Consider the following 27,662-nt stretch of genomic DNA (forward strand, 5'->3'; position numbering starts at 1 on the left):
GACACGGTTGGGTAGATCAGGTTTAATTGCATTGACAGGGGTTGCAGCTCTGGGAGGATCTTGAAGGCTCTTTGCTTTACTTGCTGCTTCTCTCTGGGCCTGAGTGAGCTCTGGCACAGCAGCGTCCTTGATAAAATTCTCAGGGCACCAGTCAAACTACGTGAGCTATTGAAAGCACCTTGGTGGTTCAGCTACCCAATTTCGCTGTGCAAGAAACTGCACAATGACAATATAAAGCTCTAAGTCTCTAAGAAAGGCTGATAAGAATTTAATTATTTTCCCTTTGCAACAACAGCAGGCGTGAACAATCGTTGCTGTGCACTTTTGCTTTTTTGAAATTTACAGCCTGTGTACCATGTAGGGTGCAGTCGCTTCGATTTGCATTACCACACGCCTTAACAGTTATGGAAGCTTTTCATTTAAAAATAAAATATCGCAGCTTAGTTCACACTAGCAGATGATAAGTCAGGAAACAGCATTGCATTCAAGGGTTACACACAGTTCGGCTTCTATTTGCTCCAAAACTCTACAGATTATCTGAGCATCTGATGTGAGGTACCTGTTGGCAGGAACGACTTAAAGCAGGAGAAAGGAGAGAGAACAAGAGTGGGGGGAAAAGGAGAGAACATGGGTGGGGCAGAGCCATTCCTCAGGGCCAATCAGTGTTTCCACACTCGTTCAGCAGGCTCAGAGGCCAGAGTGTAACCCGGAACCATCGAGGCATTTCACCTTGCACTGAAGCTCTCAGCTCATGAGGGGCGACAACCAAACAAACTGTGTGTGCAGCTTCTTCTTTTTCTGCACTGCTTTGCAAAGAAAAGCCGTTTTATTTTCACCAAGTAAAACTGATAAGTAATCTACTGAGTGCAAGTGCTACAACATAGGAAGGAGTCAAAACCAATGGTTTCCTCATTTAAAAAAAATAATCCTGAATATCATTATAATGACACAACAAACACCAATAAATTAACAATAAATGACAAGAGCAAACGGGAATCAGTGAAAAGGTTTTAAATATCTAATATGACTTTAGAACGTTTTTCTTCTTTTTAGCCCCCACATTCACCTTGCACCCTCTCATGTTTATCTTGCAATCCACCAGATTCGTTTTCAATCTGTACATGGACTGCAAAGAGATGACTTCAAAGCATGTGCAACATATAGAGCACACTTATTCCTTCACCTAAACAGGAAGAGTCTAGTCCTTTATTTAAGTGAACACTATAAATATTTGAACATCATCCAAATAAGAGGTAGCCTAGAGTTTCACTCGGTGTCAATTTATTTTGTTAGACGTGTTCTATTTAACAGGAGGAGTGGCATTCAGGGTCATTGGACATTTCTTATCTTAACGTCAAATGAATGAACAACTACTCTTCCCTTAATCTGGTCACCCTGACACCTCCTCGTGCCTCTCTCTGGGCCCCTGAACCACATGTTGGTGACCACAGTAACAAGAATCCGCTCGCAGCCTCTCGCGAAGCGTACCTGGGCAACACGCTGGTTTGCATTCCTGTTAGATTTGCGTAAACGTGAAGAATTTCCTGAGAAGGAGCCGTTTACGCGCCGATGGGCCTTGACCGCAGGTCGCACTTTAGGTTTTCACTTGTTGGATTTGCATAAAACATACATTTGAAGAAGTTCATGCCAGATGTAAAGTGAAAGCAGTTTTTAAGCGTGCATAAGGGAGGGTTAAGCCATGGACTCTTGAGTGATTAGAAATTGAGATAGAAAGGAGGAACGTACCCCAAAGTACTGATGAAGCCATTCACCGAGCCTTCCGCGTACAGAGACACAATGTCTCCAATGTGAAGAAAACTGGATCTGTGCTCTGGCATTTTCACCGAAGATATGTTTCACACTCGTTCTTGCTTTTCCATTTATGAACAAATCCACACGTTACAGCGCCTCCAGTTTGGCATCAGCCATCAGATTCGCCGTCATTCTTCCAGATCTGCCGCTCGGCAAAGTCGATCGAGTAAGGTGAAAGCGCAAGAGGAAAAACAAGCAGGCGAGTTTCAGAAAAGCGCTGTGTTTTTGCACTTAATCAACTTCTTCCTGTATGTCAGAGAGACCCGCAGTCTTCACATCCACTCTTCAGGGGGAGGAGACTGCCGCTGTCACGGCTGTGAGCAAATTCCGTTCAATGACAAGTTTTTTGGTTTTTGCTCAGAGCAGGCGCACTGAAAACACAAGTCATTAAATGGCGTTTTACAAGGAAATGCACTTGCATAAGTGTGCGGAAACACACCTGTAAACATGTATCATAGCAGACACGGGGGAAAGTAATTCAAATATATTAAAATTATAAACTGGGCACAAGCCATGAGTATGTTTGTACAGCTGGACAAAGATCCCACATTATAAATCACAAACTATCAGACTGTCGGATCTACCCGTCATCTCTGTTATCTTGATCAAAACTATTCATTTCCGTGTAAATATTCATATTGGTCTCAACACAGGGCAAACTTCTGACTGCTCAGCACTGTAATGGACAAACATGGTACTGCACTCTTTTGTAACCTATAACTTTTTTGTGTGATTTCACAAAACTTCACAGTTTGACTCATTTGTGTTGAAGTATCTGCTCCTTCACTCATAAAGACTCGCATCTTCAGCAGCTTCTTGTTTTTACACATTTTTTTTTTTCAAATGAGCTTATAAAAGCCAAACGACAATGTCCTTTATTGTCATTGTACATGTACAACAAAATTGTGGTTACGTATAACTTTTGGTGCTAAAAGCAGCAAAAACTGCATTTATAAAACGAGTGGGGGAGTAGAAATTACGACCCAGCTACTCCAAAAAATGCTACTGTGAGCTATTTTTTTTCTATCGAGTTACACTGGTATCAGTCAGCAGAAAAACCATCCAGAGTGACAGATGGTAAAAAAAAAAAAAAATAGTTTATCGTAATTGAGCTTTTATGTTCACTAAAACAGAAGAAAGGAAAAAAAGCTCTGCAGATATTTTGAGAACCTGGTATGAAACTTGCTCATTTGTTTCTTCATTGTGACTGCGAGCTTCACAAGGTCAGAGCCATCTAAAAGATCACATTCAGAAGATTTCAGACATTTCTGCAGCTGTTCTCTCTAAAACAACCCAACTGTCACTAAACTGATTTAGATGGATCAACTGCACTGTAGATGAGAGAAGATATAGGCATGTAATTATGGGGTAAAGTACACCTTTAAAGCAGTTGTTCCCAAATAAAAAAATAAAAAATAAAAACTTTCTGGCTTGTGTCTTGTTATCAGTTCCATTGATTAGATGTTTCTCCTCCAAACTTTGAGGATAAAAAAGTAAAATTGCAAAATATTTAACCAAAAAAAGACAAATATATATTGTAAAGAATCATATAAACTTGTGCTTGTTGTTCCATTTTGTCCCCCCTTTCTTATGCCATAACTATTTACATTTGGTTAAGAACCACTGAACTAAACCACCATGGTGCTGTTAAAACATAGTTATGTATCAGTACTAATAACGTAATAACATACACAATTATGTCATTCACAACTCAAAAAGGATACATTACACTCGATCCATCCAGCTGTCCTAGAGTTAGAGTTAGAAATAATCCGTGCTTTTATTTTATTGAGAGTAACTTCTTACAATGACTAAAATTATTATGACCATAGTGTTAAATTAAATTTAATCAATACTGAATGTACGATCATTATGGCACATGAATGTGAAATGGCTTAAAATGAAAGTGTCATTTGCCCATTTTATTGGGAAAGTTAAATCAGCAGCAGGAAATCAGCTGCAGTGGAAGAGTGGCAGGAGCTCACGAGGAAGAAAAGTTGTGGCGGTTTCATGTACTACCCATTCTTTTACACCAGGGGGCGCGCAAGACCCAATCTTAAAGAGTTCCTCCGGAAACGTCGCTCATGCAGCTCAGATGATTCACCCTGCATCGCCCCGTAGTGTTCACTTCATTGAACCAACAGGTGATTCAGCTGTTCCACTTTCTCTGTGTTAAATATACTGCTGTTTCATACTGGTTTCAATAACTGGTTCCTCATGGTGATTCAGTGCAATACAAAGCTAACTAATAACTAAAATAATAATGGTAATAACACAAAAAATTATGAAGATTATTTCTGAAACTAGAAGAAATGAGTGGGTTGCATAATGTTAGGCTTTGCTTAATTTGATGCTGGCACACAGACAGTGACAGGCTAACAGCCTAAACTGAATAAACATAATTGGGAGCAGCACTTTATGCTGACAAATTTTTATTCCACCGACTGGGGAAAAAAATCCTGGACTTGTTTTTATCAAAAGCAGTGGTTTTAAAAAAAAATGTAGCATCAGAAAAAACAAACTAAATTATATTTTAAATATTACACTATTTTAAATATACACAGACCTAAAACTAGTGTCTCTAATGGAAATTAATATGATATTAATTTCTGATACTTGCTCACAATAATACATCCACAGTTGTGGTCTATATCCTTACACTTACCAAAAAGTTGAGGCATCTGAATGAACTGCGCATGTTACAGAGGTAGGTGGCAATAATTTAACATGAGGTGTACTAGTGAGGCAAACACTGACCGGGTGGCTTCGTGTAACTTGTGTGTGACATACTGGGCTGGAGAGAGAGAGAGAGAGAGAGAGAGAGAGAGAGAGAGAGCAGAGCAGTCGCACCTTTCACAGCTCTGAACAATGAAACGCTCCACTCCTTCCTTCACTTCTCTCTACACGGACCAGCAGTAGGAGCTCCACTCTGGAGGAACAAATAAGAAATAACTTAATATTCGGCCTTGTATCCAGACATCCAGCAGGACTCCCCTCGGCCAGCCTTCACCGCGAGCTGTCGGTCCGAGTGGTCGCGAGGCACCGGAGGATGAAAGTAAACCAGGCTTGTTAATTTTTTCGCTCTTTCGGCGCATGTGCGGTCTCGCTCTTCACGTTAACGCGTTTATTTATTATTAAGACGAATCGTTGATGTGGTTAAATCGATACTTTTTTTGTCTTTATTCCCTTAACCTTTGTCCGCTCGTGGATGTGCCGAGTTAACTGCTCTTTCGGCTTTGAGTAAACAGTGAAAGGCGGTGTTGTAGTACATTAGGACAACGAAATAGTAAAAAGGAGAAAGGCTACATCAATATGCAAAAGCAGGAGCAGATGGTAACCTGAGTCAGTAGAGGTAGTGCAAGGTGCATGGCCTCTTTAGCGCCACATTGCCAAGACCTCTATTGCCACACTGTGCTGTGACTCTGCTGTTGGATATGTGAGCTACTCCATCTGTATCGTAAACTATATAAACACACGATGTATTTTCAGGGCTTATTTAGTGCCAGCTGACCTTTTAAAACTCATTTTTTTGGATATAGGCTTGTGCCTGGTTTTCATTTGCTTTTTTCTGATGACTAACTCTCATCTTTTCCCAGCAGAATCAGGAGAAGTAAAGCGATGTGAACGGTGACTGGAATGTAGGATTATCATCTGAGCTCGAGTGGAAGGAGAAAAAAAATCAGACTATAAGATTACACATTTCCTGATCTATGCAGCCCTACAATGCCTTTGAGGTTGCAATGTCTTCTCTAAAGCACGTTATTCTGCAGGATAAGGACACGGACAATGAAAAGAAGCTGGACTGGAGCTACATCGAATGGGATGAAAATGAAGTTGTCACAACAGGTGTGGCGGATGCTGAGACGCAAACGGACTCGCCATCTTTTGAGCACAAAGAGAGCCAGACCAGTAACCCAGTCATAATGCACATAGATCTCAAACGGACACACTCCAAAATGAGACATTTGTCTTTGGTAAACCTAGACAACTCGGCTCCACCTTTCTTTCAGTTTGACCGCCAGGCCCCTGGACGTATCTCCACATCTCCCACCTTGAGGAGGATGAGGAGCACCCGACGTCCTCAGATAGATTTTAGAGAGCCTCACAGGATGGGGAGCACTCAGGAAGAGCAATCATCTGCAAGCACGGGATCCCCCATAAGTCCCCTGTCACCAGGACACCGAGTAGATTCACCTCTTGCAGCGAGCCCACTCTCTGACGGGGAGGCCGATCATCAGCCAGTGTCATCCTCAGGCCAACAGCGAAGCAGATCGCATAGATCAAAGACTTTTGACAACAGTATCACTTCTGTGGAACAAGAATGTCACAGTGCTCATCCTTTTCTTATTAAAGACAATGGATTTCCTGAGGATGAAGTTCAGGTGAGCTTTTACCACGTATTTGTAAATTTAGTGTTTGCATATTTACTCAGGAAAAAGATGATTTTTCATAACCTTCACACCAACCTCTTCCCCATCACCACACATAAATTTCCTGTAATCTACTGCAGATTTTTTTTCTTTTTTGGCAAAGTCTAAAAATGAAATGGTTGCACATTCCTTCCTTGAGGAAAACCTTCATTCCCTCAATTGGCCTTGCCTCCCGCAGTGGTCACTCACAATGCAAGCTTTTGACAGCAAATGAATCAGCAGTTACATGCACTGACAGCTCTGACCAAGCCCACTGCCTGGAGAGCCCTGGGAAGTGCTCTCCTCGGGCCCCTATTCACCACAGTCAGCAGTCACCTAATAATGGAGGGGTCAGTGAGCGATGGAAAAAGATAATGGGGAGATCTATTCATCAGCTCACGGTATTCAAGCGAGCCGATCCTCAATAGAGCACCGGCATTCTCCTCCAATATCAGAGGCTTTTGAATGCAAGCGACCACTTAAAATACTGATTCAAATTTGAATGTCTTTGAAAGTGATATAGTGGTGTTGTTAGCGGCAGGAGGTCTGTGAACCCTCTGCTTGGTCCTGACTGTGGAGCGAGACAGTGTCGATGTGGCGTGTAGTATAACTGCTGATTTGGAAAGATGAGGTCACTAACAAAGTTCTTTTTTCTTACAGGAGAAGGAATCCTGCCATGATAGGTAAGTGTACCTTGGACTGTTTTGCATGTTGTCTGTGTTACCCTGTCGTAAAACTCTTCCTGGAATGGATACAGCTGTCACATATGGTTTCTTTTTTTATTTTTGTCCTTCTGTTTCACCTGCTCACAAAAACAACCCAAAATCCGAGCTACAACACGTCAGAGTGCCTCTGAGTTGTGTGCTCTCTTGGTGCTTGGGAGCAAGCGAGGATCATTGGACCTTTGCTTTCAGGATCCCTGTTGTGCACTCATTGTCACTCGTGTCTTTGTTAATGCTTCATAAGCTTGGTGGGTTAAGTTTTGAGAGTCCTATGGTTATGTATGGGCTCATTAAGGCTGTTTTCCCTTACTGCCGCCTACACCCATCCTAATAGGCATCCAGGCTCTTCCCCTCACCGGATAATTAGGCAGCTATTGTCCCTGTAATTACACCCTGGCACTGTGCCTCTTACAGTGACCGGGCCTTTGCGAGCCTTGGTTGGGACAGTCTTGTTTGTGAGCATCATTATTTCTCTTGTTATGCATGAACAAAGCGGCCACTTTTACAAGTGCTCTCTGTAGCAGAGAGGCAGACAAAGAGAAAGCTTTCTGAGCTGCCACAAACCAACAGGATGTCATTGTGAGGATGCTGTGGAATGAACTGCAAGGCGACACTGGCCTGGTATGAAGAGGTAATCATACCTTTCGTGCCACATGTCCCCTACATTGCTCAGGTGCTACTGCCGACTGTTATCTGTCTCTCTGTTCAGCATCTTTACATTGATCTGGACGTGGGTGTCGTATCAGTTTACCAGGAAGAAAACGGCCCATCCAGTGAGAGCGAAGAACAGTTGGTGCTTTCACAGTTGAACAAAAGTGTCCTAGAGGAAAAACGTACCAGGTTACCCCCGCTCAGTTGTAGACTGACTTATCCTCCAAGTGTATGAGTTGGCCCTGCAGCTATGTGGCCTACATGTGCACTCGAATTAGTCTCGTAGGGTACTTTTGCAACTGTGCAGCCACAGCAGCAAGAATGCAGGTCCTGTGTGAGGGGATGTGTTGCACCGTGAGGGGAAGAACACTTCCTCCTTCAATCTAATGAAGAAGTTTTACATAAATTGTTCCTGCATTTTCTTCCCCTTGCTTTTACTTCTGCTCCACTGTATTGTATTGTCAATCTAAACAGGGGCATTAGCCCTCATCTGTCAGTCACACTTCCTTATGGTTTTTAGCCACATTGTGTGTTGCTGTTATCTGCCCTTAGTTACTTTCATCACTACTGATTCCTGCTTAAATTCTCCTTTTTGAAGTCAAAGGCACTAAAATATTTAAAAGCCAAACCGCAGAGTGTTGACGTGGGTCACTGACCGCTTGTCGATCAGTGTCAGCGTGTTCAAAGTGAGCCTTAGCTTTAGCAGAACCAGCTCGTCTGGCTACTTTGCGTCCTTTTTTATGGCTGTATGCAGTCATGTTTAACGACTGCAGTTGTCTATTTAGCATTGGGACGGTTTAATGTCATGCTGTCACCAATCAAGTTCCTCCTTTTGGGCTTTTACAACAAATGAAAACATTTCCATGGCCGTGCCCTTTCTGGATATTTAGCCTGCATATTCCAGGGTCAGCTTCCATTGCTTATGAAGATTTATCACTGGGCTTTTAATTTTTAATTTCAACATGTGAACGTCCATTTTTGCTTTCAGCAGTAATCCCAGAAGTGCAGCAGCAGCAGAGGATAAGTCAAAACACTTGAGAACAGTGGCCGTTTAAGCCCTGCCTGAGGCTGAGAGGCAGGCCTGTGTTTTTCCAGCCACAGCCATGCCTCAGTTACTAACTATGAAAAGCAGACCAAGCGGATTATAACTGGCACACACTGACAGCTTGCCTCCTTCCACACAAATAGGGCGATCCATTAACAAGCATCTATCCACGGATAATCAGACACATAACACTTATCCTATGTTAATCGCCGGGTTGCTGCACAATGCGGATGGTATTTCAGTGGTATCCCAACAATGTAAAACCACAAATAGGAATTCTGTAATTTCCTGTTGCTTGTATGATTTCCATTCTTTTAGAATATAATACACTTACAATGGAGTAATAATCATTGAACTGTACATTTCTGATGTCTGATGAGCTTTTCTTCTTAGTATGAAGAACTAGTTTTTGTTTTTTTTGGTTGTTTTGTCTTTTCTTTGTTTGCGTATTTGGATTTTTTTCCATCTTAAATTGTCCACCTGTCCGCTTTTGTGTCCTCAGGCTTTATCAGAGGAGACGGAGCTCCGTCGTCGTGAGTTTGCCCGGCTTGGATGTTTCTCCAGGAGATCTTTTCGTGTCCAATGGAGCAGCTGACTTACTAAATGACTCAAACTTCGCAGGTACCTCTGTCAGTCCCAGCAGATTGCAGTCTGCCCTCTGTTTAGGTGCTGCTTGCTCATGAACTAGTATGGGTCTGTTATTGAGTCAATATGTCTATTGTTGTAATGCTTCACAGCAAAATGAACTTCCTGCTTCCTGCTTGGTTGTATCGTGTCCTTTCTTGTTGTTAGGTGATCGACTCAAATGTGTGCACAACAGTTAGATTTTTTTTTTCAGTTTACTTTATGAATTTCCATGAACTTTTTATTTTTAGACGTGGGACTCACCAGGCACGCCACCATACAATATCATCGCAATTTTTAGGCATGCGATATCCTGAGTATCTGCTAATTACATCCGTACCTGTGTTATCCAGTAACACAAAGATAAAGTTATCTCACTTCACTTATGTTTTTTGGCTGCAAAATGAGGTTGCTAAGCATACCAACACCATCAATAAAACCTCCCATAAATGTTACCCTAATGCAGAGTCAATCTGCTAATCACTTTGATATCAATTAAGTTATGTCAGATGATGGTGCATGAGATGAGCCTTCCTGTTTATAGTATTCTCAGACTATTTAAATTTATGACTAAATTATATTTATTTGGTATTCCTGTTTAGATGCAAGTAAAAATACTACAAAAATACTGCAAAATGTTTTTCCCCCACCATTATTGATTACTGAAATACTTGAAAGCTAAATGTTTAATTTAGTACTTTAATAAAAGTTTGTTTTTTTAGCTGAATTTCAAACCTCAAACTAAGTTCATTAATGACTATAATTATTTTTTTATAATGAAGGTAATGGTTTTATGGCGTTAAATTTATTCAAAGTCAAGATTACTGTAAGTTACATCTTATTTTATTATTACATCTTTACTAAAAGTGTGGTTTATAACTTTATCTACACACCTATAAAACAGACAGACTAGAGATAATCTGTAGAAAGTGCTATATAGAGTTATGAGTAGACATCAGTCTAGTGTTGTTGTGTCGTAAAGGGAGCATTATTTGTATTTCTAGAATTTAAAAAAAGCAAAAGGACAGAACTTGTGGTGGTCACTTTACAAAAAACAAAAGATTTTTTTGACATTTTCAGCAAGCTGTGATTGGCACTGTCATGTGCGTATAACTTAAAATGCTCACGCTTCTTTTCACTGTCACAACTTTTACAGATACCAAGAAGTCAAAGTGGCCTTTTTCGAGGCGTAGTACGGTAAGTGCATTTGTATTTCTGCTAGTCATCGATGTGTGTGACTGGTGCCAGTGGCATGCTTGTAATTTGTTTTGATGTACTTTGTTTTAGGAGTGAGCAATTGGTTTGGACATTGTTCTCTGACCCACTTCCCAAAGCAGATTAGTGTGTTTCCTCTTATCCCTTTTGGCCCACACAGCTTTTTGTAATTGGTCAACACTTGAAATGCAGAACTTGAGCCAAAATTGTTAATTTAGTTTTGAAACTGCTGGGTTGTTATGTGAACAGATATTAACAACAATTAGGCACACACCCTTTTTTCTTGGCTAGTGCACAGCCCTAAAAATCTGCCTAATGTGTTGCCTAATTTTTTTTTTCCTTTCAGAGTAAAGGCAAGCCGCAGACATGCACGGTGTCAGATATTGAGAAATATCTCTCAACTGCGCAGATTCAAGACTGGAGAAACTTGGAGCTTCAGAGATATAAGGCAAGAAATGAGCGCTATTAGCTGCTGTTTGTTTTGTAAATCATCGTGTTGGTTCTGTACGTTCACTGACTTTGTGATCCAGGCTTAGCCATCCAGATTCCCAAGTCAAATACAACTCAGTGTTTGCCAGATGACTCAGAAATGAGAAGATGACAGTTACATGGAAGCTCCTACAATGTTTGAATGACACAGACTGTGTAAGAACCAGAATTTCTAGGCAGTGACTACAGAAGTCGACCTGTATATGTACACAAACAAACACTGATGTACTCCTGAATCTATAATAGTGGCAGATGGAAATTTACAGCCATAAAATAAACACGTTTGCTGAGATTTCTGTGGAGGATGCAGCCTTTACTTTGAGTTATAGCTTCTTGTCTTTTTGTGTATCTGTGAGCAGGACTACTCTCTGGCTGAGTTCCTGCAAGACCAGTCTTCCCAGGTCAGTGCTTCCTCTGACCCGCAGGGCTTCAAGAGACAAGAGACCATCTGGGAGCTCTTCACCAGCGAGTGTGTTTACTTCATGGATCAACTCATGGTTCTCAAAGAGGTGACTCTTTCCCTACAGAGCCTCACAATGCACACATACACACAATCACAAAAACACACACAGGATCACAAATAAATAGACCAAACCCAAATGCAACTGAACACCTGCTTCTTTGTATTCTTCTCACTGAATTCCCGCCTTTGGAGTTCGTGTAAAAGTCTCTTTGGATTTTCCCGTCTTTCCACCAGTGGATTTGAAATTTAATGCTGGCATGAGAGAGACCTTGAACCTATTCTCTTTCTGCTTTCTTTGTGCCTCTCAGGTGTTTTCGGCTACGCTCACAAACCTGCAGGTGACCAACTGCCTGACTGATATCGACTCATGGAGGCTGTTTGCGAATCTCAATGAGCTTTGCCTGGTGAGAAATGATGCAAATCATTTGCATGAGGAGTTTGTGTAAATCATTTTTAACAACAGTTGCTTTCATATCCTTAAAACAACATGGTTTGGTGTCACATCAACATAAGGTTACTATGAAAGAGCTAATGATGAGTCGTTACAGCTGTATTATTTTAAAATGCTAGCTTTTTATTTAAAGCTTATTTAATGGTCAGCAAAAAAATAATGTGGTGTAAAAAACCTTTGTTAACAATTATCTTAACATAATACCTCGGTGATATTATAAAAATGTCACATGGCCCTGTGGTGACATTTGACACTGTTTTCTGCTCCAGGTGAGCTCAGGTTTCCTAAACAGCCTCCTCCGCGTTATCAAGAACATGTTGGAGATTACTGAGGGTGGCAGTCCCACCCTGCTGGATCTGCTGGGGAAGGCAAGTTTGATTCACATTTGGACTCTGTGACAGCAGTGTTCACTAGCCCGCTGATAAGACAATCAAAATAGATAGAAAAAGTATGAATGATATGCTCATCTGGATTAATTATTATATAATCCTTAAAGTATTTTCATAAACAGCTTTTTTTTTTTTCAAAGACTTGAAAAATAGCTGCATAGTTTGGATTTATTAACTTTAAGCTCTTATTTGGGAAGCATTCTTATTTTCTTTTAGCTATTAAGGATCAGCTGGACTTGATATAATGTGCAGAAAAGCCAAAATGTAATATTCTGGTACAGTTGAGGTCAAACATTTAAGTACACTGATCATTTTTTGGTAATTTTTTATGATTTCTTTGGACTGTTCATTTTCCAGGGTAGGCTGATTGTATAGCATATATCTTTAATGACTTCAAAAAACAAGAACTGGGTACACAAGTTGGACTTTATTTTGGATTTTCTCTAATCCACACGGGATTAAAAATGCACATACAGATATTTAATCGCTCGTTAGGGTGGAATTTGAGTTCATTTAAATTGCTTGGTTTGTTGGCACATACCTGGCCTTTAAGCATAGCCACATGAGAGGAATTTGTTTAGGTTGTTCAAGAACAACTTAGGAACCACCGAGGCTCCAGCCTGCTATGAACTGGTAACTGCACAAGCGTTTTACATCACCATGGACTGAGAGAAGCTCCTGCTCTAAAATCGACACCTTCAAGCTGGACTAGATTTCTAGCTGCCCACATGGACAAACAGATTCCACACAGTCTTATAGCCCAATAATCAAGTGTGATAACTAGTGCCCGGGAAAGTGTCCCCTTAATGCAGATGTTTTTATGAGAACACAAATACACAGCTGAATTTACTTTCTTTCTTTCACGATGCTCTCACTGACCAAATTTAGCACGCTTGCATTTAAACTGTACTTTGAAATCTACGTATGTGCTTTGTTATTACCTGTTCCATCTTCCTTTCTCTCATGACAAGAGCGTGTTGAAAATATGGCATCTTCAAAGCTCGCTGAGAAGGGAAAAGGTTACCTAACTCTAGTTACAATTACATAAAATTATTAAAAGTTTAACAGAAACATCACAGGACAATCTTAGACGCATGTATGCCATTACAAACACACACTGGACATTTTTGTGCGTGCATGTGTGCATGCCGCATCCTCTTTGTGCTTTTTTACGATATGTTTATCTGCAGCTTAACAGCTGATGCGACCCAGCAGCCTGTATCTCGGTGTTTGTCTAACACTACTGTCTGCTGGCAGGCTTTCCAGGAGAGCATATGCCACTGCCTGCAGACGTATTGCCTCAACTACTCCACGGCTCTTCTGTATCTGGACAGTCTGAAGCCCAGAGAGGACTTTGGGACTTACGTGAAGGTACAGGAGAGGTCTTACTGGTGTGTGTCTGTGTGTGTGTGTGAGCGTGCCATTCAGCACAGTGGGAAGGACGCTGTGTACCATGACAATGCAGCAGGTGTTGTGTGCCAATGTGAGAGAGGACTCACAGGAGCATTGGTGCCCAAATAGCAAACAATCAGTTCAGTGTCACAGCAGCCTGCCAATGGGAGGAATGTCACCGTTTGTACCTTGTGTAACTTTCCCTGTCATCATGCTGGCTTGTTTGCTGGAACTGTCACTGTGTTTGGTCTTACATATAATTTCTTCTCACAGGCATTTCACTGCCCATCCTCTCCCTCCTTCCCTACAAAGTCAAGTCCTTTCAAACATTTGACCTCACTCGTTCTGTCACTGTACCCATTCTTTGTCCCTCCTTTTTTCTCCTCAGTGGTGTGAAAGGAGCAAGCAGTGCCGAAGGCTTCACCTGCGTGACCTGCTGGTGGCACCGCTGCAGAGGCTAACTCGATACCCGCTGCTGTTGCGGAATATCGCAAAGAGATGCCAGAAGGAGGACGAAGCCCGAGGGCTGGAACTTATAGCAGAACAAGTGGATAAATCGATATGTGAGCACTGAATTCGAAAATTCCCTTCTGTTATCAAAATGCTCTCCTTTTGATTTCGGCTGACCTCATTAGGAGACTCTGCTTGGCTAAATTTGCTTTTACTGTTTCAGTCCTGCTAAATTAAAGCGCCTGCACAGGTCTCGTCACCTTGCAAAATGAATGTTTTGAGTCAGGCGTCTGAGTAATGTTAATCAGCTGATCATGACTCAGGTGTTTCTTCAGCACGACGTGTTTGCCTCCTGGTGGTTTACAAACATATCTAGATAGAAGGGCTTTTTAAGTGGACGTAAGTCTGTCAACATAAACAGGCCAGCTAGTATCAGTGCCTGTCAGCACACAGGTTGCATGCTTTGGATATCAGCCAGGAGGCCTTGACCATTTATTTTTCACTGCAAGCCTCTGCTTGCAGACCTGTTTTGGCGGTTTATTATATAACTGGAAGGACAGGCTGTGGGAAATGTTCTACAGCCGTTCAACTCAATGTCATGTTGCCGCGTTGAACAAATAACCGTACCAAACGAAACTGCTCAGGGTTCAGAAATCTTTAATTAAACCTTGTCCCATAACCATTAAAAAGGTGTGTTTTACCACACCTTTTAAAAGGTTATGATTGTGTAAAGCGTAGGTGACAATGAGTATTGTAATCACAGCTAGGATGTGTAGACCAAAGTCCTCTGTGGGTGTGGGGGATATTTACTGTTAAAGCAGAGACAGCTGAAATCTCTCACGATATGGTCACGCCCATGTATGGCATCACTGTATAGCATTGTAAATGAATGTAATCATTATGCACTTTGGTACATTATAAAATGCATATTTTACATAGGTATATGTTACGTAAAATAAAAGGCATAGGAAATGTAGCAGGAGTTTTGTGTGACGTGTCAGACATGAATGAAGTTGTCAGTGACCAATTTGAGTCTGAGGACCTGTTTTTGTCCTTAATGACATTCAGTCTCCTGTCCTCTCTGTTTACAGGTGATTTAGAAGGAAAGGTCAAATGGCTGGATAACTACCAGAAAGTGAAACAGTTGAGAGATGCCCTGGTTTGGCTGCCTGTATGGGAGAGGGACAAGCGTGCTTTCATCCCTGAGGTCTGTCCTGTGTTTGTGTATATATTGCTATTTGGGTGTGTTTGTGTCTTCAGGAACTGTGTTGAAAGAGCAACGTGTCACACAGATGTGCCAACACTTTATCCTCCAGTGCCTGATGATCATCAGATAAACTGATCAAATTATCAGAAAATCAGATCTGAAAGCAATGAATAGCAGTATTTAGAGTTTTACAGTGTCATTTGCTAATAGTTCAGTTTCACATCTTTAAATATTAGCTTCAATTTGAATGGGAGGATGACAGCAGCACTATTCTTCTTCTTCTTCTTCTTTTTTCCAAGAGAGTCTTTCTTCCCTGTCATTGTAGGTGGATTAACACTTCTGTTTGTATTCTCTTCATCTGTAGTTATTTTATCTTCACTTTCTCTCTGCCGTACATGTGGCAAGGGAATGGGCTTTGCATACAGAGCGAAATAGAAAGAGTAGCAAACACTTGGTGTAAGTGAGAGCAGTGAAAGGAAGACAGTTAATGAATAGCTTGATTTCATAGCACTTATAGTAAGGTAATAAGTCTGTCATCCAGGTGCAGAGCACGCTGTGAAACAGAAAGACTCAGACACCAGAGGAGAGAAACTTGCATGTGTGTAAATGCACTTATTTTTTTCCCTTTTGTTTTAATGGGACCAGCCCACCCAACAGTTGTATGGGGAAAGAGCTTCTACTGTGAAACCACCTCCCAGTTTGTATTTGGAAGACAGATACCTTCTAAACTGATTAAAACATTCCTTTTTGAAAAGTTAACTTATAGTTGCTGCTATAGTTTTGCTGCTACAGGCTTCTGGGAGATTTCCTGTCATACACTGTGACACACATTCTCTTCCGAAATTTGTGTTTCGTCCTGTCAGTTTTTTCTCTTCTCTTTCTCCTCACCATGAACCAGTTCCTTGATAGCTGCCCCTCAGTGAGCCTGGTTTTAATCCGGAGGTTTCTTCTTGGTAAAAGAAAGCTTTTCCCAAGTGCCTGCTCATAGGGGGACTGTATAATTGTTGTAGTCTTTGCTTTTACATTGCAAGTTATATAGTAAAGTATAAATTGCCTTGAGGAGGACTATTGTGATATGGTGCTATATAAACAAACCTGAACTGAAGTGAACACAGATAGCAGTGGTAGAGAGCTGCAATGTGTAAGTCATACATGTAAATGACTTGTTGCATATAAGTATTGTGAGAATTTAACTATCGTCAGTGCTGACAATACTTATTTGCACCCGTGGTACTGGTAGCGTCAGCATGTAACCGTAGTTAAATGTGACCACAGTTTTGAACATTTAGTTCTTTCCGTCATTGTCATCTGTTCTTGTGAACGTGTTTGTTTTTGTGTGCTACCTGTTTGCAGCAGCTACCTGTAGCCCTCACACAGACAGCTCATCTGCATTTGAAATACCAAAGATGCATCTTAAATTATACACGAGTGACTTGCTCTTTCGCTATCATGCGCATACCTATTTATTAATCCAATAGTATGCAGTTAAGACGTGCTATGCTTAAAGTGATATGTACATGTTACTAGTAGAGGGCCAGGGTGCTCATTCAGAAGCCAACATGCTGAGTTGCTGTCAGATTAATGGAAAGACCGATGTGTCTGAAAAGCGCTAAAAGGTGAAAATGTTTTCTAATGTGACTCCCTGCTTTCTTTTAGAATCTGAAACATCTTCTGAAGGCTGTCACACTGGATAATCTGATTTCTCACAGGAGTCTGCTGCACGAAGGGAAACTCGTCCTCACAGGTGTGTCAGCTGGCATAAATCCAACACATTTCACACGCTTCCTGCTTCGAATTGACTAAAAACTTTACGTCGTCTTTCTGTGGTTAATTCCCAGAGAACGCAAAGCTCATAGACGTCTATATGTTCCTCTTTGATGAATTCTTGCTGATTACAAAGATGAAGAGAAACAAGAAGGTGGGTCACTCTTTAACCTTTGCTCACTCTAACCTAGGCTTGTGATAGATATTTAGTGCAAGGATGCCTTAACTACATATCCCTCATAACTTCATATATATGTCCTGACATTCTGTGCAGAGGTCTGTAGGTCCAGAGCAGAATCCTCTGAAAAACCTGGAGCTGGATCAGATGCTGAAGGAGGGATGCACCTTCACGGTTCTCGACCAGCCAATCTCTCTGGATCGACTCCAACTTAGAAACATCGATCAACTTAATGCCTCCTGTAAGTAAAATTTTTAAGATTCAACTAATTGAGTTTTCTAGCTCTAAACCCATTTTTTATAGAACACATGTTTGTAGCACATCGTAGCAAAGCAGTCAACAGAATCAAAATATTCTTCTGGATCACGTCTCTCTGTTTATGTTTGGATGCCATGTGGTGCATTGGTGTTATTAAATGAAAGCATTTGTACTTTCTTGACAGCATCGGGGTTGCCTCATTCTTTCATAGTAATGCACCAGAACCGCTACCAACAGTGTATTGGTGCATTCATCCTGCAAGCTGCGTCAGAGGCTGTCAAGGTAGATCAATTCAACTGTGAATACCTGAAATGTTTCCAAAGAGAGCATGCAGGACACAGATCACATTATGTTCAGAAGAACAATGTGTCATAAGTTTATCCAAACATTTCTGCCTTGTGCAAAACATCAGTGCAAGATGTGAACTCTACAGAGCCCTGAAAGTGAAGCTAAAATATTTTAAATGATTTCTAAATTCAGTTTGTATGCATGTCTGTTCAGATTTATTTATAGTAAAAAATTCATAGCTATACATTTAATCTTTTTAAAGGTTTCTGTTATTTTGGTTTAGATGAACAATGTATAGGAAAATAAAAATAAATTGCTGTATTGTTTAATCTTACTTGTGTGAAGCTGTTTAGGACAGCTTACAGCAACAAACATTACAAAGAAATAATAAGCTATACAATTTATAATATTATCAGTTATTCAAACTGGTAAATCTGATATTTCTCTTTCTAAACGTTTTTTCCCCACCAGAGAGTATGGATGTCAAAGATAGAGGGCGCAGTGACGGCGCTGCTGAAGCAGGACTCTCAGCAGACACGAGTAAAGAGCTCCTCGCTGTGGCTGGAGTCTTCGCAGATATGACCCATCAAGCAGAACTAGAAGCCATGTGAAAAAGTTTCTACTGTTAATGTGCACTTCACTGCCCCCTGATGTCTTGTAAATGACTGCACTAGCACTAGGATGATTTTGTAAACGGTTTGACTGTGAAGGCAGCTGCTACAGTAGTGTAAAATAAACATCTCATCATGTAGTAAAACGTTGGGTTTAGAATTCCACACATCATTTCATGCAGTTTTTAAATTGTCTGTGAGCTATTGATCACTTCTGATGTTTCATAGTGCTTCATACAGTACTGTGCAAAAGTCTTCAGCCACCCCTAATTATTTAATATTTTAAAAATAGGATATAGGTGCATTCTAAAGAGCTTGAAAGTTTAGTATGACCACTGCAGCTTGATCTCTTAGGCACGCTTTTTGTAACTTCTTACAGTCCTCCAGGAACAGTTCTCCAGGCTTCTTGAAAGACATTCAAGGCTCTTCTTTTGATGTTTCTCACTTTTGTTTCATTTTCTGTGCAGACGATCCCACACTGCTTTAGTAATGTTGAGGTCCAGGTTTGTTTTTATATCCAGGTATGGTTTTACTGCACTGACAGTATGTATCATTGTCATGCTGAAAAATGAAGCCGTTGCCAATTAGATGCTTTCCAGGTGTTATTGCATAGCAGATGGTGGTGATGGTATTTTCCTGCATTTATAATACATGTACGATTAATTCTGACAAGATCTCAGACACCACTGGCTGAAATGCAGCCTCCACCGTGGTTTACAGATGGCTGTGGACCTTCACTGCCGCTCCTCTCTCCTGAGCTCCTTTCAAATTGTCATCAATACGTATAAACTAAAAGAAAATTTGGATTCAAGACCCGTTACCACTCATTTTCTATCTGTTTGCCTTCCTTAATAATGACTTCTTGACAGCCACCCTTCACCTGAGACCAGTGCCAGATCCAGTATTTGATGGATTTTCCATCTGTTCTTCTTTTGTCATCCACTCATCTTTTTAAGGACATACTGCACAGCATCCAAGATATGCCAAGTTCCAAGTAGTCTGCAAGCTGTAGATACTACACTGGTTCAGCCCTTTTTATGGTTGAATGATTCATAGCACACTCTTAAGTTCCTTAACAAAAAAAATATTGTCTGAATTGTCAGGTTCAAGGACAGGACTGAAAATTAGGAAAACTTTGAAAGACCTCCAGAAAGCCTGGAAGAGGAAGAATATTAATTATATTAGCAAAACATAAAGAAATGAGAGGTGGTTTCAGACTTTCTGTATTTTATCACTGCATGGATTCGATATTTGAGACAGCATGGAAGAACATCCAGAATTCATTTAAAAAACTACTTGATTAATCAGTGTAGTGGGAAATGTTCACTGAATGAACATCGGGTTCAGATGTGATTTGCTCTTTCAGTCATTTGCTGTTTGTTGGTGCTGTGTGCATTTCTCAAACTTCAGCGCTTTTAGAGGCTTCGAGAATCATTCCTGCAAAGCGACAAAAACATGACACGGTAAGATACAAACATACTGCAGGTTTTATTTTACGTTTGCCATGACAATTAGAAAAATCATCTGGTGCATGTGAACATAAATCACTTCCCTCATCCAGCTTCAGTGAGCCAAAGTCACGTCGACGCTGCTAAAGGCGAGCGGTGACGTGCAGGATGTTTGCGTGAAAACACACTTTCACAACCGCCAAATATGATGACTAAACAATGGAGAAACGTGTGAGCCACAGGCCAGTAAAGTCATCATGCATGATAAGTGAGAACAACACAAAGCAAGCCACAATTCAGTGTCTTCACGTCTGTGGTGCCGTTTGGTAAAAATGAGTAAGACACCGATGAATCCACACAGTTTCACCGTTATCATGTTTCTACACCCACGAGTGTTATATAGATTTTATTTTTCTCTTTCATTACAAACATTTACAAAGATGACAGCCTTAGTATTAATGAGCAGTTGAGTACAGCGGTGCTAGAAATGCCGAAGCCTGTATAAAGTCGGTGGTCCTATGTTTGTAGCTGAGCTCTCATACGGACAAGCCCAGAATACGATAAGGTGCAAATCATCTCTGTAGAGTTTCGGGTCTGTACACTATAATAGATCAGTCACAAAATCCCTCATCGAATGCAGGCAGAGATACAACATTTGTGATGTCTATCATTTAGAAATAGTGCTTTTCCTGGGCCAATCTGAGGTAGACATAACAAAACCACTGAAGCAAAAAGACTGGTGTTTTTGAAAGATGGCAACTGAGACAGACATTCTTTTGTAATGAGCATACAAGCATAAGAGCTAACGTAGTAAGTCTGAAGCAAGCTGCTTGTTACATCGTGACCTTCTCCAGTCTACTGACAACTGCACAAGAGATCTTACCAGGAGCGATCAACAATTATAAATTAAACAAAGCAGGAATCAACTTTGACATTGTCCTCAGCAGCAGACACGTTGGACAGAGCCGTCAGCAACCGCTGCTCCTGAAAGCAGCACCGAAGCCCCCAAGAGCAACATGCCGGAGAGAAGCTGAGATTCTGAGCAGCCGACATTCATACAGTGCATTTCAGCATACACAGCAGGCCTAACACTAAAATACACACTCTGTTACAGCAACTTCACACACACACGCGCCTCCACAGTTATTGCTTGAAAGCAGAACACGCATACAAAAAACACACAACTCCAGCCAGTAGGTCAGTGCTGCTGAGTGGAGACAAGCAGCAAGGAACAAAAAAAAGTTAACATGCAGGCACCTTTAAGTCTGCAGAAAGCACCACGATTTGAAGAAAATAACACGTTAAGAGTAATGTGGCACAGGACACAACAAAACAAAAACACGACTTCACGTAAAAAAAAAGCCTCTCAGATTGCCACATGTGCCGTTTTCAAGATAAAAATGACGACACGTCGAAAAATACTGATAAATGAAACAAAGTCAGGGCTTAGACCTCGGCTGTATTCCTGCTGCACACATTCTTTGGTCATGAATACATTAAATCCAACAGACTCACAAACGCTCTGCCGCACAAAGGAAACGTGCAGTAACTGATCCGAAGGTCTGTACAGAAACACGCTGGTGCACGAGTCTTTTGACGGAGGGTTTTTCTGATTTTTAAGATTAAAAATCCCTAGAAGGATGTTTAATCATTTCCACTGCACAGTGTTGCAGACAACTTTTTTTTTTTATAGATTGCTGAAATCCTGAACCCAACAGGGTTTCACAGCCTCGTTTTGCCAGCAACTAAGTGTGTGCGTGTCTGTTTTTACACTTTGAGAGGTGACGTATACAAAAATGCAAGATTGCTTAAGTTTTTAAGAGTTTTCTTGCAACAAAATTAGAACTCACATATCTTTGTGATGGGCCTGCTGCAGAGCTTTGTAGCGATAAAAAGCAAATACTAGTTAACTGCATTTACCTTTGCAGGGCAGATTACAACATCACTTTTACAATACTCACTTTTGCAGTGTCTTAACAAATATGATGCCAAACATTTCACAACGTATGCCTTATAACTTACTAGTGGGATACGAACTTAAAAGAAATGGTAGGTGTTTTGATTTTCACTGTCTCCGCTCTCTGGCAGTCCACAGGAGTAGCAAAGGCACAAAAACAGATACAGACAATCCCAACCAGTCCTACCCCGACCCATCGCACGGCTCCGGTGTTTCCTCAGCAAAAATCCTTTCCTCGTTTCCCTCCACACCAGAGTCAGAGGTCACATTCAGGTGGGAGTCTTTGCACAGCGTCTGTCCTTTATAGTGCACATTAAAAATGACAAAGACATGCCTTCTTCTGCCCATTGGAATAGAAAGGGTAGGGTAGGGATGAAGGGAAGGGTAGGGATGGGGGGAGGTAGGAGTGGGCGGGTAAGTAGGGTTAAAGAAATGAGAGGGGGGAAAACAAAAGAAAATCAGCCTTGGAGCTCCTCGAAGCAGGTCTCACACACGCGTACTGGCTTTTTAGAGGATGGAGTGAGGGCGTTCCTTGACGAACACTCGGCACAGAAGATGTTTCCACAATGTCTGCAGTGGTGCTGGACATTCAGAGAGAAGAAGAGAGGCTCAGGGTAAGGAACGACTCAAACGTGCTCTCTTATGGGTTAAAAACAAAAATCATACCCACCTTCCTGACTGTGACGGTGAAGCCTTTCCCACAGGCCATGCAGTTCTGCACTTCATGATCCTCAGCCCACTTTCTGGTCAGACTCTGTGACTGTTTGATCTAAAAGGATCAACAGAAGCTGGCACAATCAGACAACGTCTAACTTTATCGCTATGATAAAGAGCCTCCTTTTTCATCATCTCATTATTTTAGAATTTCTGAGTTTTGGTGCTGACCTGAAGCGACTGGTTCTCTCTGCCGAGCTCCTGCATGGCAGCCGTCGTGTCATCCAGTTTCCTCCTTAGCTCCACCACTTTGGCCTGGAGCTTCTCGATCTCACCTTCACCCTTCACGCACCTGAAACACAACCGTAGAGTGACGTCATCTTATTTAATGGTTTAAGCTTCAAAATGCATTTCCTAAATGGGTAAGATGATTTCATTTGTTAGGAGGTGTGACAGTTTTTTATAACTACATCATCACATGAATATAAAACGCTTTTAAACATCATTTAAAGTTTTCTACTATAAGCTAAGTTTAGCATTCAGTTCCTGATGGGCCCAATTACATGTTTTCATTTGTAAGGTATCAGTGAAGCTCTGGTTTTGGCCACATCCACAGCCACGCAGCTGATCTGCTACCTGTCTGCTGCTCCAGCCTGTGGGTGGCTTGGGAGTGGAAATGGTTTAAGTGCAGAGACCAACCAAATCGAATTAACCATCTGCTGTGACGCCATGAGAAGGATTGTTTTTTTATTTACACTTTTTCTTAAAATAGCCTATTTTCATGGTTATGTTTCTTGGATATTATCTGCATCTTTTGGGGGGCATAATAAAACCTGCATTTTAGAAAGTGTGCCTGTGCCTGTACATCCTTGGTTGTTTGGCTCCTGACAGCTACTGAATTTTACTTGGAAATGAGGCGTATCAGCTTTTCATAGTGTGGAGTTTTATTCAGTCCAGCTCAACAATCTTTCTGTTGTTATAACTGCATTTTCACCCTGAAACTGATCTGTAGGCAATTTAACAAAGACAAGCTCTCGATGTATTAAAAAAAAAAAACATTATAGAAAGTGGATATATTTCGACTTGCACCTGCTGGCTGATATTTATTTTGTTCATTATTTTTTTCCTTTTAGAGAATTTCCCACTTATTTTTGATTTGCTGTGCATAAAAAAACATTGAGCCAATTTAAACTTATGGAGTTTAAAGAGTTTATAAAGCACTGAGGATGGTAACATATACAGTATTATTTCTTTTTTCTTGGAACTGAATATATGACCAATAAAATACTGTGAATAGTTCTAAAAGCAGTGAATTTTCAAGGCAGTCAAGGATATGTCATACCTTTTCAGGGTTTATAGCATCTCTGCTAAGCAAAGTGTCAAAGGTCAAAGAGAAGTAATATCAATTCACCTTTCCAAAAGAGCCCGTCGCTCGTCCTGGTTGTTCTGCACGGTGGCCTCCAGCACAGCGATTTCTCCTCTCAGCTCATCCGTCTGTTTCTCGAGTTCGCCGACTCTCCGCTGGCTGCCCTGCCATTCCCTCTTCAACGTGGCCACGTTTTCATTCAGGGCTGTCACCTGCAAACCCATCTTAGCTTCTGCCTCCTCCCCACGTTTCACCTGCTCTTGCCATCTCTTCTTCTCTGCTGCCTTTTGATGGAAGAATTGACCGTGTCAGAGAAAGGAATAAGAAGGGAAGCGCCTAATACTGTATTTCTTGGGATTTGGGAGCCTACCAGCTGATCCTGAGCGTCCCCGATTTGGGCTAGGAGCTGCTCCTCCCTCTCACTCCTGCCATCCTTGGTGGTCTGGTGCTCCTTCTGCTCCTGCTTGAGAGCACCCTGTGCTGCCTCCACCTGAGCCTGCAGCTCAAGTTTCTGCTGGATCAACAGCTGTTTGGCTTCCTGCAATTCGCCGAGCTCCTGAGAAGACACAGTTATGGGCATCGAATTGGTCAAGTTTCAGTGACAAAAGGAGCAATAACTCATCTGTGATCTCTTCACAGCTATGATGTCAAATTGCCGGCTAGAATGCAGCCTTGCTGCATCCCTGACACACCAACATGAGAAATATCAGTATGATATATCAATATCTAATATCTTAAATCTTAAGACAAACACTGCTGCTTGTTAAGCAGCGTGACTGACCTTCTCGCTCTTCTCTGTTAGTGTCTTTAACTCTGAAGTCAGCCTGCTGTTGTTCTTCTCCAGGACACTCTTTGCTTTGTTCAGCTCCTCCACATTGCTCTTCTCCCTGTCCAGCTCCTCCTTAACTTGACCCTGAATCAGTTGGCACGGTTTAGATTAAATGAATTGATAACTGTGAACATTTAGGTGTTAATAGTTTCCCAGACCTTTTGCTTCTGCAACTCCTTCAGGATTTGCTCCTTCTGTTGGAGCTTCTCGTCCCGTTTGGCAAGCTCCTGCTCCAGCGAGCTACGGGCTGATTTCAAGTCCTGGATCTGGGACTCTAAGCCTGACTGATGGGTTTGATTAGCAGCCAGCTCCTCCTGAGCCACGCTCAGTTTCTGCTCAGACGCCTGCACACAGAAGAAGTTTGAAAGTCACTTAGAATCACTCACTGCAAAATCCGTAAGTATAATTTAATACATTTCAATCTGAGACTGAGAATCACCTGAAGCTGCACTATAACAGCCTCGTCTCGCTTGCATTAATGTACCTTGAGATCCTGACGGAGGGCAGAAACCTCAGAGTCTTTTCCGTACACGTCAGACTGAAGCTTACTGATGTTTTCCTTGCTTTGCTCCAAGGCCTTCTGCAGCTCTGCTGTCCGGCTCTTCTCGGAGGTCAGCTCCTGGCCGAGCCCTGACACCTGTGCCCTCAGCTTATTTTCTTCTTGTGCCTGGAGATAACAGTTAAAGTAACAGACTGTGATGGATTGTCCACTGTTACAAAGCTCAACTCATTGAGAATGACTTGTTTCAGTATAGAAACACTGACCACAATGTTAATGAGGAGATGTACAACGCTTGTCTCTTTTCTTAGTTTAAAGACAGTACTTACTTTCTTGACACCAGCTTCCTTTAGCTCTGTCACTTGGCCATTCAGTTTCTTAATCTCTTCTTCCAAAGATCCCTGGGTCATCTTCAGTTGCGTCCGCAGTTTTTCCAGCTCGTTCTCCTTTTCCCTCAGTGTCTCCTGAGTCTTTGTGTGCTGCTGTTCTAATGAGGTCAGCTGCACTTTCAGCTGCTTCTCTGACTGACAGTTTCAGAAACAACAGATGTTTATGTGTTGGATTTTAAAGTCTATAACATTTGATACTGCATTTTCTTTTTAGACGCTTACCTCTCTCATCTGCTCCAGCTGTTCTTTGGATTCCTTCATTGCCTTTGTGATGGAGTCATTATTTTTCAGAAGCTCCTGTCTTGCTTTTTCATTAGACTTATCCTGGGGAGAGATGGAATCATGTGAGTAATTCTTTCCTAGAATTTCTTACAGGCTGCAGATTAACCAAACCTACCTTCTCTGCTATAGCTGATTTATGGTTCTTCCTCTCAGTGTCCAGTTGACTCTGACTCTCTTTCAGTGCCTTGTTAGCCTTTCCGAGACTCTCCTGAGTAGCTGCAAGCTCCTTTTGTTGAGCCTTTTTTTCCTCTTGTGCCTTTTGTAACTCTGCTGCCAGACTCTGAGTTTTTTTATCCAGCTCTGCATGCTGAGACTTTCCCTCCTGGGTCACCTTTTCCAGGTTTGCCTTCAAAGTAGCAATCCCCTGCTCGGATTGTGCTAGCTTCTGTTGGACATCACTCAAGGTACCTGCCTTTTTCTTTAATTCCTCCTGCAGACTTGTAGCACTTGGCAGAGGAAAGACAGGAGGTTATTCAATAAAACACAGAAAAATCAGTAAAATACAGTTACTCTGAAAACTAAAAAGCACAATCTCTCACCCTGCTTTCTCAGTCTCCAGCGAGCGTTGTAGCTCCTTGGCTTTCTTTTTAACTTCTGAACTTTCCTTCTGCAGCTGCTGCAGTTCCTGCTGCGCCTGATCCCGTGCAGCCTGCATCTCCCCTACCTGTGACTCCAATTTCTATTAGAATAAAAAACCACGTTAACTTATAAGAGAAATACATGGATGTACTTTCTAGGTGTTACATCATTCAGATCAAAAATAAATCTCTTAAACCGAGAACTCAACGCAGACCTTGCCGAGTCCCTCCAGCTGCTCTATCCGCTGCTCTGAGGCCAGTAGCTTGTCTTTGCATTCCTTCAGACTGCTTTCCAGTTGTGTGCACTGCTCTTGTCTCTCTTTGAGCCGTTGGCCATGATCCTCCAGGTTCTTCTGAACCTTATTCAGCTCCTAAAAGGGACAGCAAGGCAGAGTGAAGGACAGCAGCAATAAAAAGTTGAGCAGAGATGGAACAGACAAAAAAAAAAAAAAGCACAAAGTCAAATGAAACTGTGAAAACTGTGTTTCACTGTTTCGGTCTTCAAAGGAAAGAAATATGACACATTACAAAGGAAGCAGTGGGGCGCTTTAGCCAAATTTTAACACCAGTGGTACAGAGAGGAAGCTAACCTGCTGCTTGTCCTGTAGTGCATGTTGGGCAGACTCCAGGCTGTTCTCGAGGTTTGCTTTCTGTGCAGCCTTAGCTGCCTCTGCAGAGAGCAACAGCTCTGTCTTTGCCTTCAGCTGCAGAAAAACAATCTGTTATTCTCACTATTTAAACTAAAGACACAACGTAGTGTGCTTGGATCAGTTAAGCTGCACATGCGCAACACACCTATATCAATATCAACACATTACAGTCAGACACGTTTATCAGAGGCTTACCTGAGTATCCAACTGGGCCACTTTCTCCTTGCTCTCCGTGAGCTGGGTGGTGAGTTCAGTGACTGAAGTCTCCAGGGTATGAGCTCGGTCCTGGGCCGAGCGGAGCAGAGTCTTCTGCTCCTGGACCTGCTTGTGTAGATTATCTTGTGCTTGCTTGTTGCTCTCTGATTGGTTCTTGAGCTTGTCTGTCAACTGCGTTACCTTTAAATCCCACACATGAAAAAAAGTTATAAACTCGGGGAATGACTAAGAGCTCAATGCTGGTCTTTCTATATGATGCAATGTTTTTTTTCCTTCTATACAACAGTAAAGGACATGAGGTGAGGCAATCTAGAAGAGTGTGTGTGTGTGTGTGTGTGTGTGTGTGTGTGTGTGTGTGTGTGTGTGTGTGTGTGTG

The 27,662-nt window shown here is 41.7% G+C and overlaps 3 protein-coding genes across 4 annotated transcripts in view; 1 reads left to right on the forward strand and 2 right to left on the reverse strand.

Annotated features, from left to right (window-relative positions):
* itpr2 (inositol 1,4,5-trisphosphate receptor, type 2) overlaps positions 1-2,121 on the reverse strand; it is a 59,801-nt gene extending 57,680 nt beyond the window's left edge. The window contains exon 1 of the mRNA XM_005943697.3: positions 1,747-2,121. Within this exon, the coding sequence (XP_005943759.1) occupies positions 1,747-1,838 (92 nt within the window). The 5' untranslated portion in view covers positions 1,839-2,121. The remainder of the gene's footprint in view (positions 1-1,746) is intronic.
* A 2,519-nt stretch (positions 2,122-4,640) lies between these two features.
* On the forward strand, positions 4,641-21,515 carry plekhg7 (pleckstrin homology domain containing, family G (with RhoGef domain) member 7). 2 transcript variants are annotated; one of them, XM_005943692.3, is made up of 17 exons: positions 4,641-4,867; positions 5,409-6,194; positions 6,882-6,904; positions 9,142-9,260; positions 10,420-10,460; positions 10,825-10,926; positions 11,327-11,476; positions 11,739-11,834; positions 12,151-12,249; positions 13,528-13,641; positions 14,051-14,225; positions 15,204-15,319; positions 16,976-17,063; positions 17,158-17,237; positions 17,358-17,502; positions 17,704-17,801; positions 18,279-21,515. In XM_005943692.3, exons 2-17 carry the CDS (start codon positions 5,523-5,525, stop codon positions 18,387-18,389), a joined length of 2,229 nt encoding a protein of 742 aa, XP_005943754.1. In that variant the 5' UTR covers positions 4,641-4,867; positions 5,409-5,522; the 3' UTR covers positions 18,390-21,515. The 2 variants fall into 2 exon arrangements, with proteins under 2 accessions (XP_005943754.1, XP_005943755.1); XM_005943693.3 differs by having other exon boundaries at positions 5,412-6,194.
* A 115-nt stretch (positions 21,516-21,630) lies between these two features.
* Positions 21,631-27,662, reverse strand: part of eea1 (early endosome antigen 1) — a gene marked incomplete in the record, with an annotated part of 19,183 nt that continues 13,151 nt past the window's right edge. Inside the window, 15 exon segments of the mRNA XM_014340536.2 lie at positions 21,631-22,404; positions 22,494-22,592; positions 22,709-22,829; positions 23,889-24,127; positions 24,214-24,399; positions 24,625-24,756; positions 24,831-25,016; positions 25,157-25,339; positions 25,501-25,695; positions 25,783-25,884; positions 25,958-26,288; positions 26,382-26,521; positions 26,636-26,791; positions 27,011-27,124; positions 27,266-27,466. Coding sequence (XP_014196022.1) covers positions 22,282-22,404; positions 22,494-22,592; positions 22,709-22,829; positions 23,889-24,127; positions 24,214-24,399; positions 24,625-24,756; positions 24,831-25,016; positions 25,157-25,339; positions 25,501-25,695; positions 25,783-25,884; positions 25,958-26,288; positions 26,382-26,521; positions 26,636-26,791; positions 27,011-27,124; positions 27,266-27,466 — 2,508 coding nt within the window.

The sequence above is a fragment of the Haplochromis burtoni genome, unplaced genomic scaffold (assembly GCF_018398535.1).
Source record: "Haplochromis burtoni strain Fernald_Lab_line unplaced genomic scaffold, NCSU_Asbu1 Contig_375, whole genome shotgun sequence".
NCBI lineage: Eukaryota > Metazoa > Chordata > Actinopteri > Cichliformes > Cichlidae > Haplochromis > Haplochromis burtoni.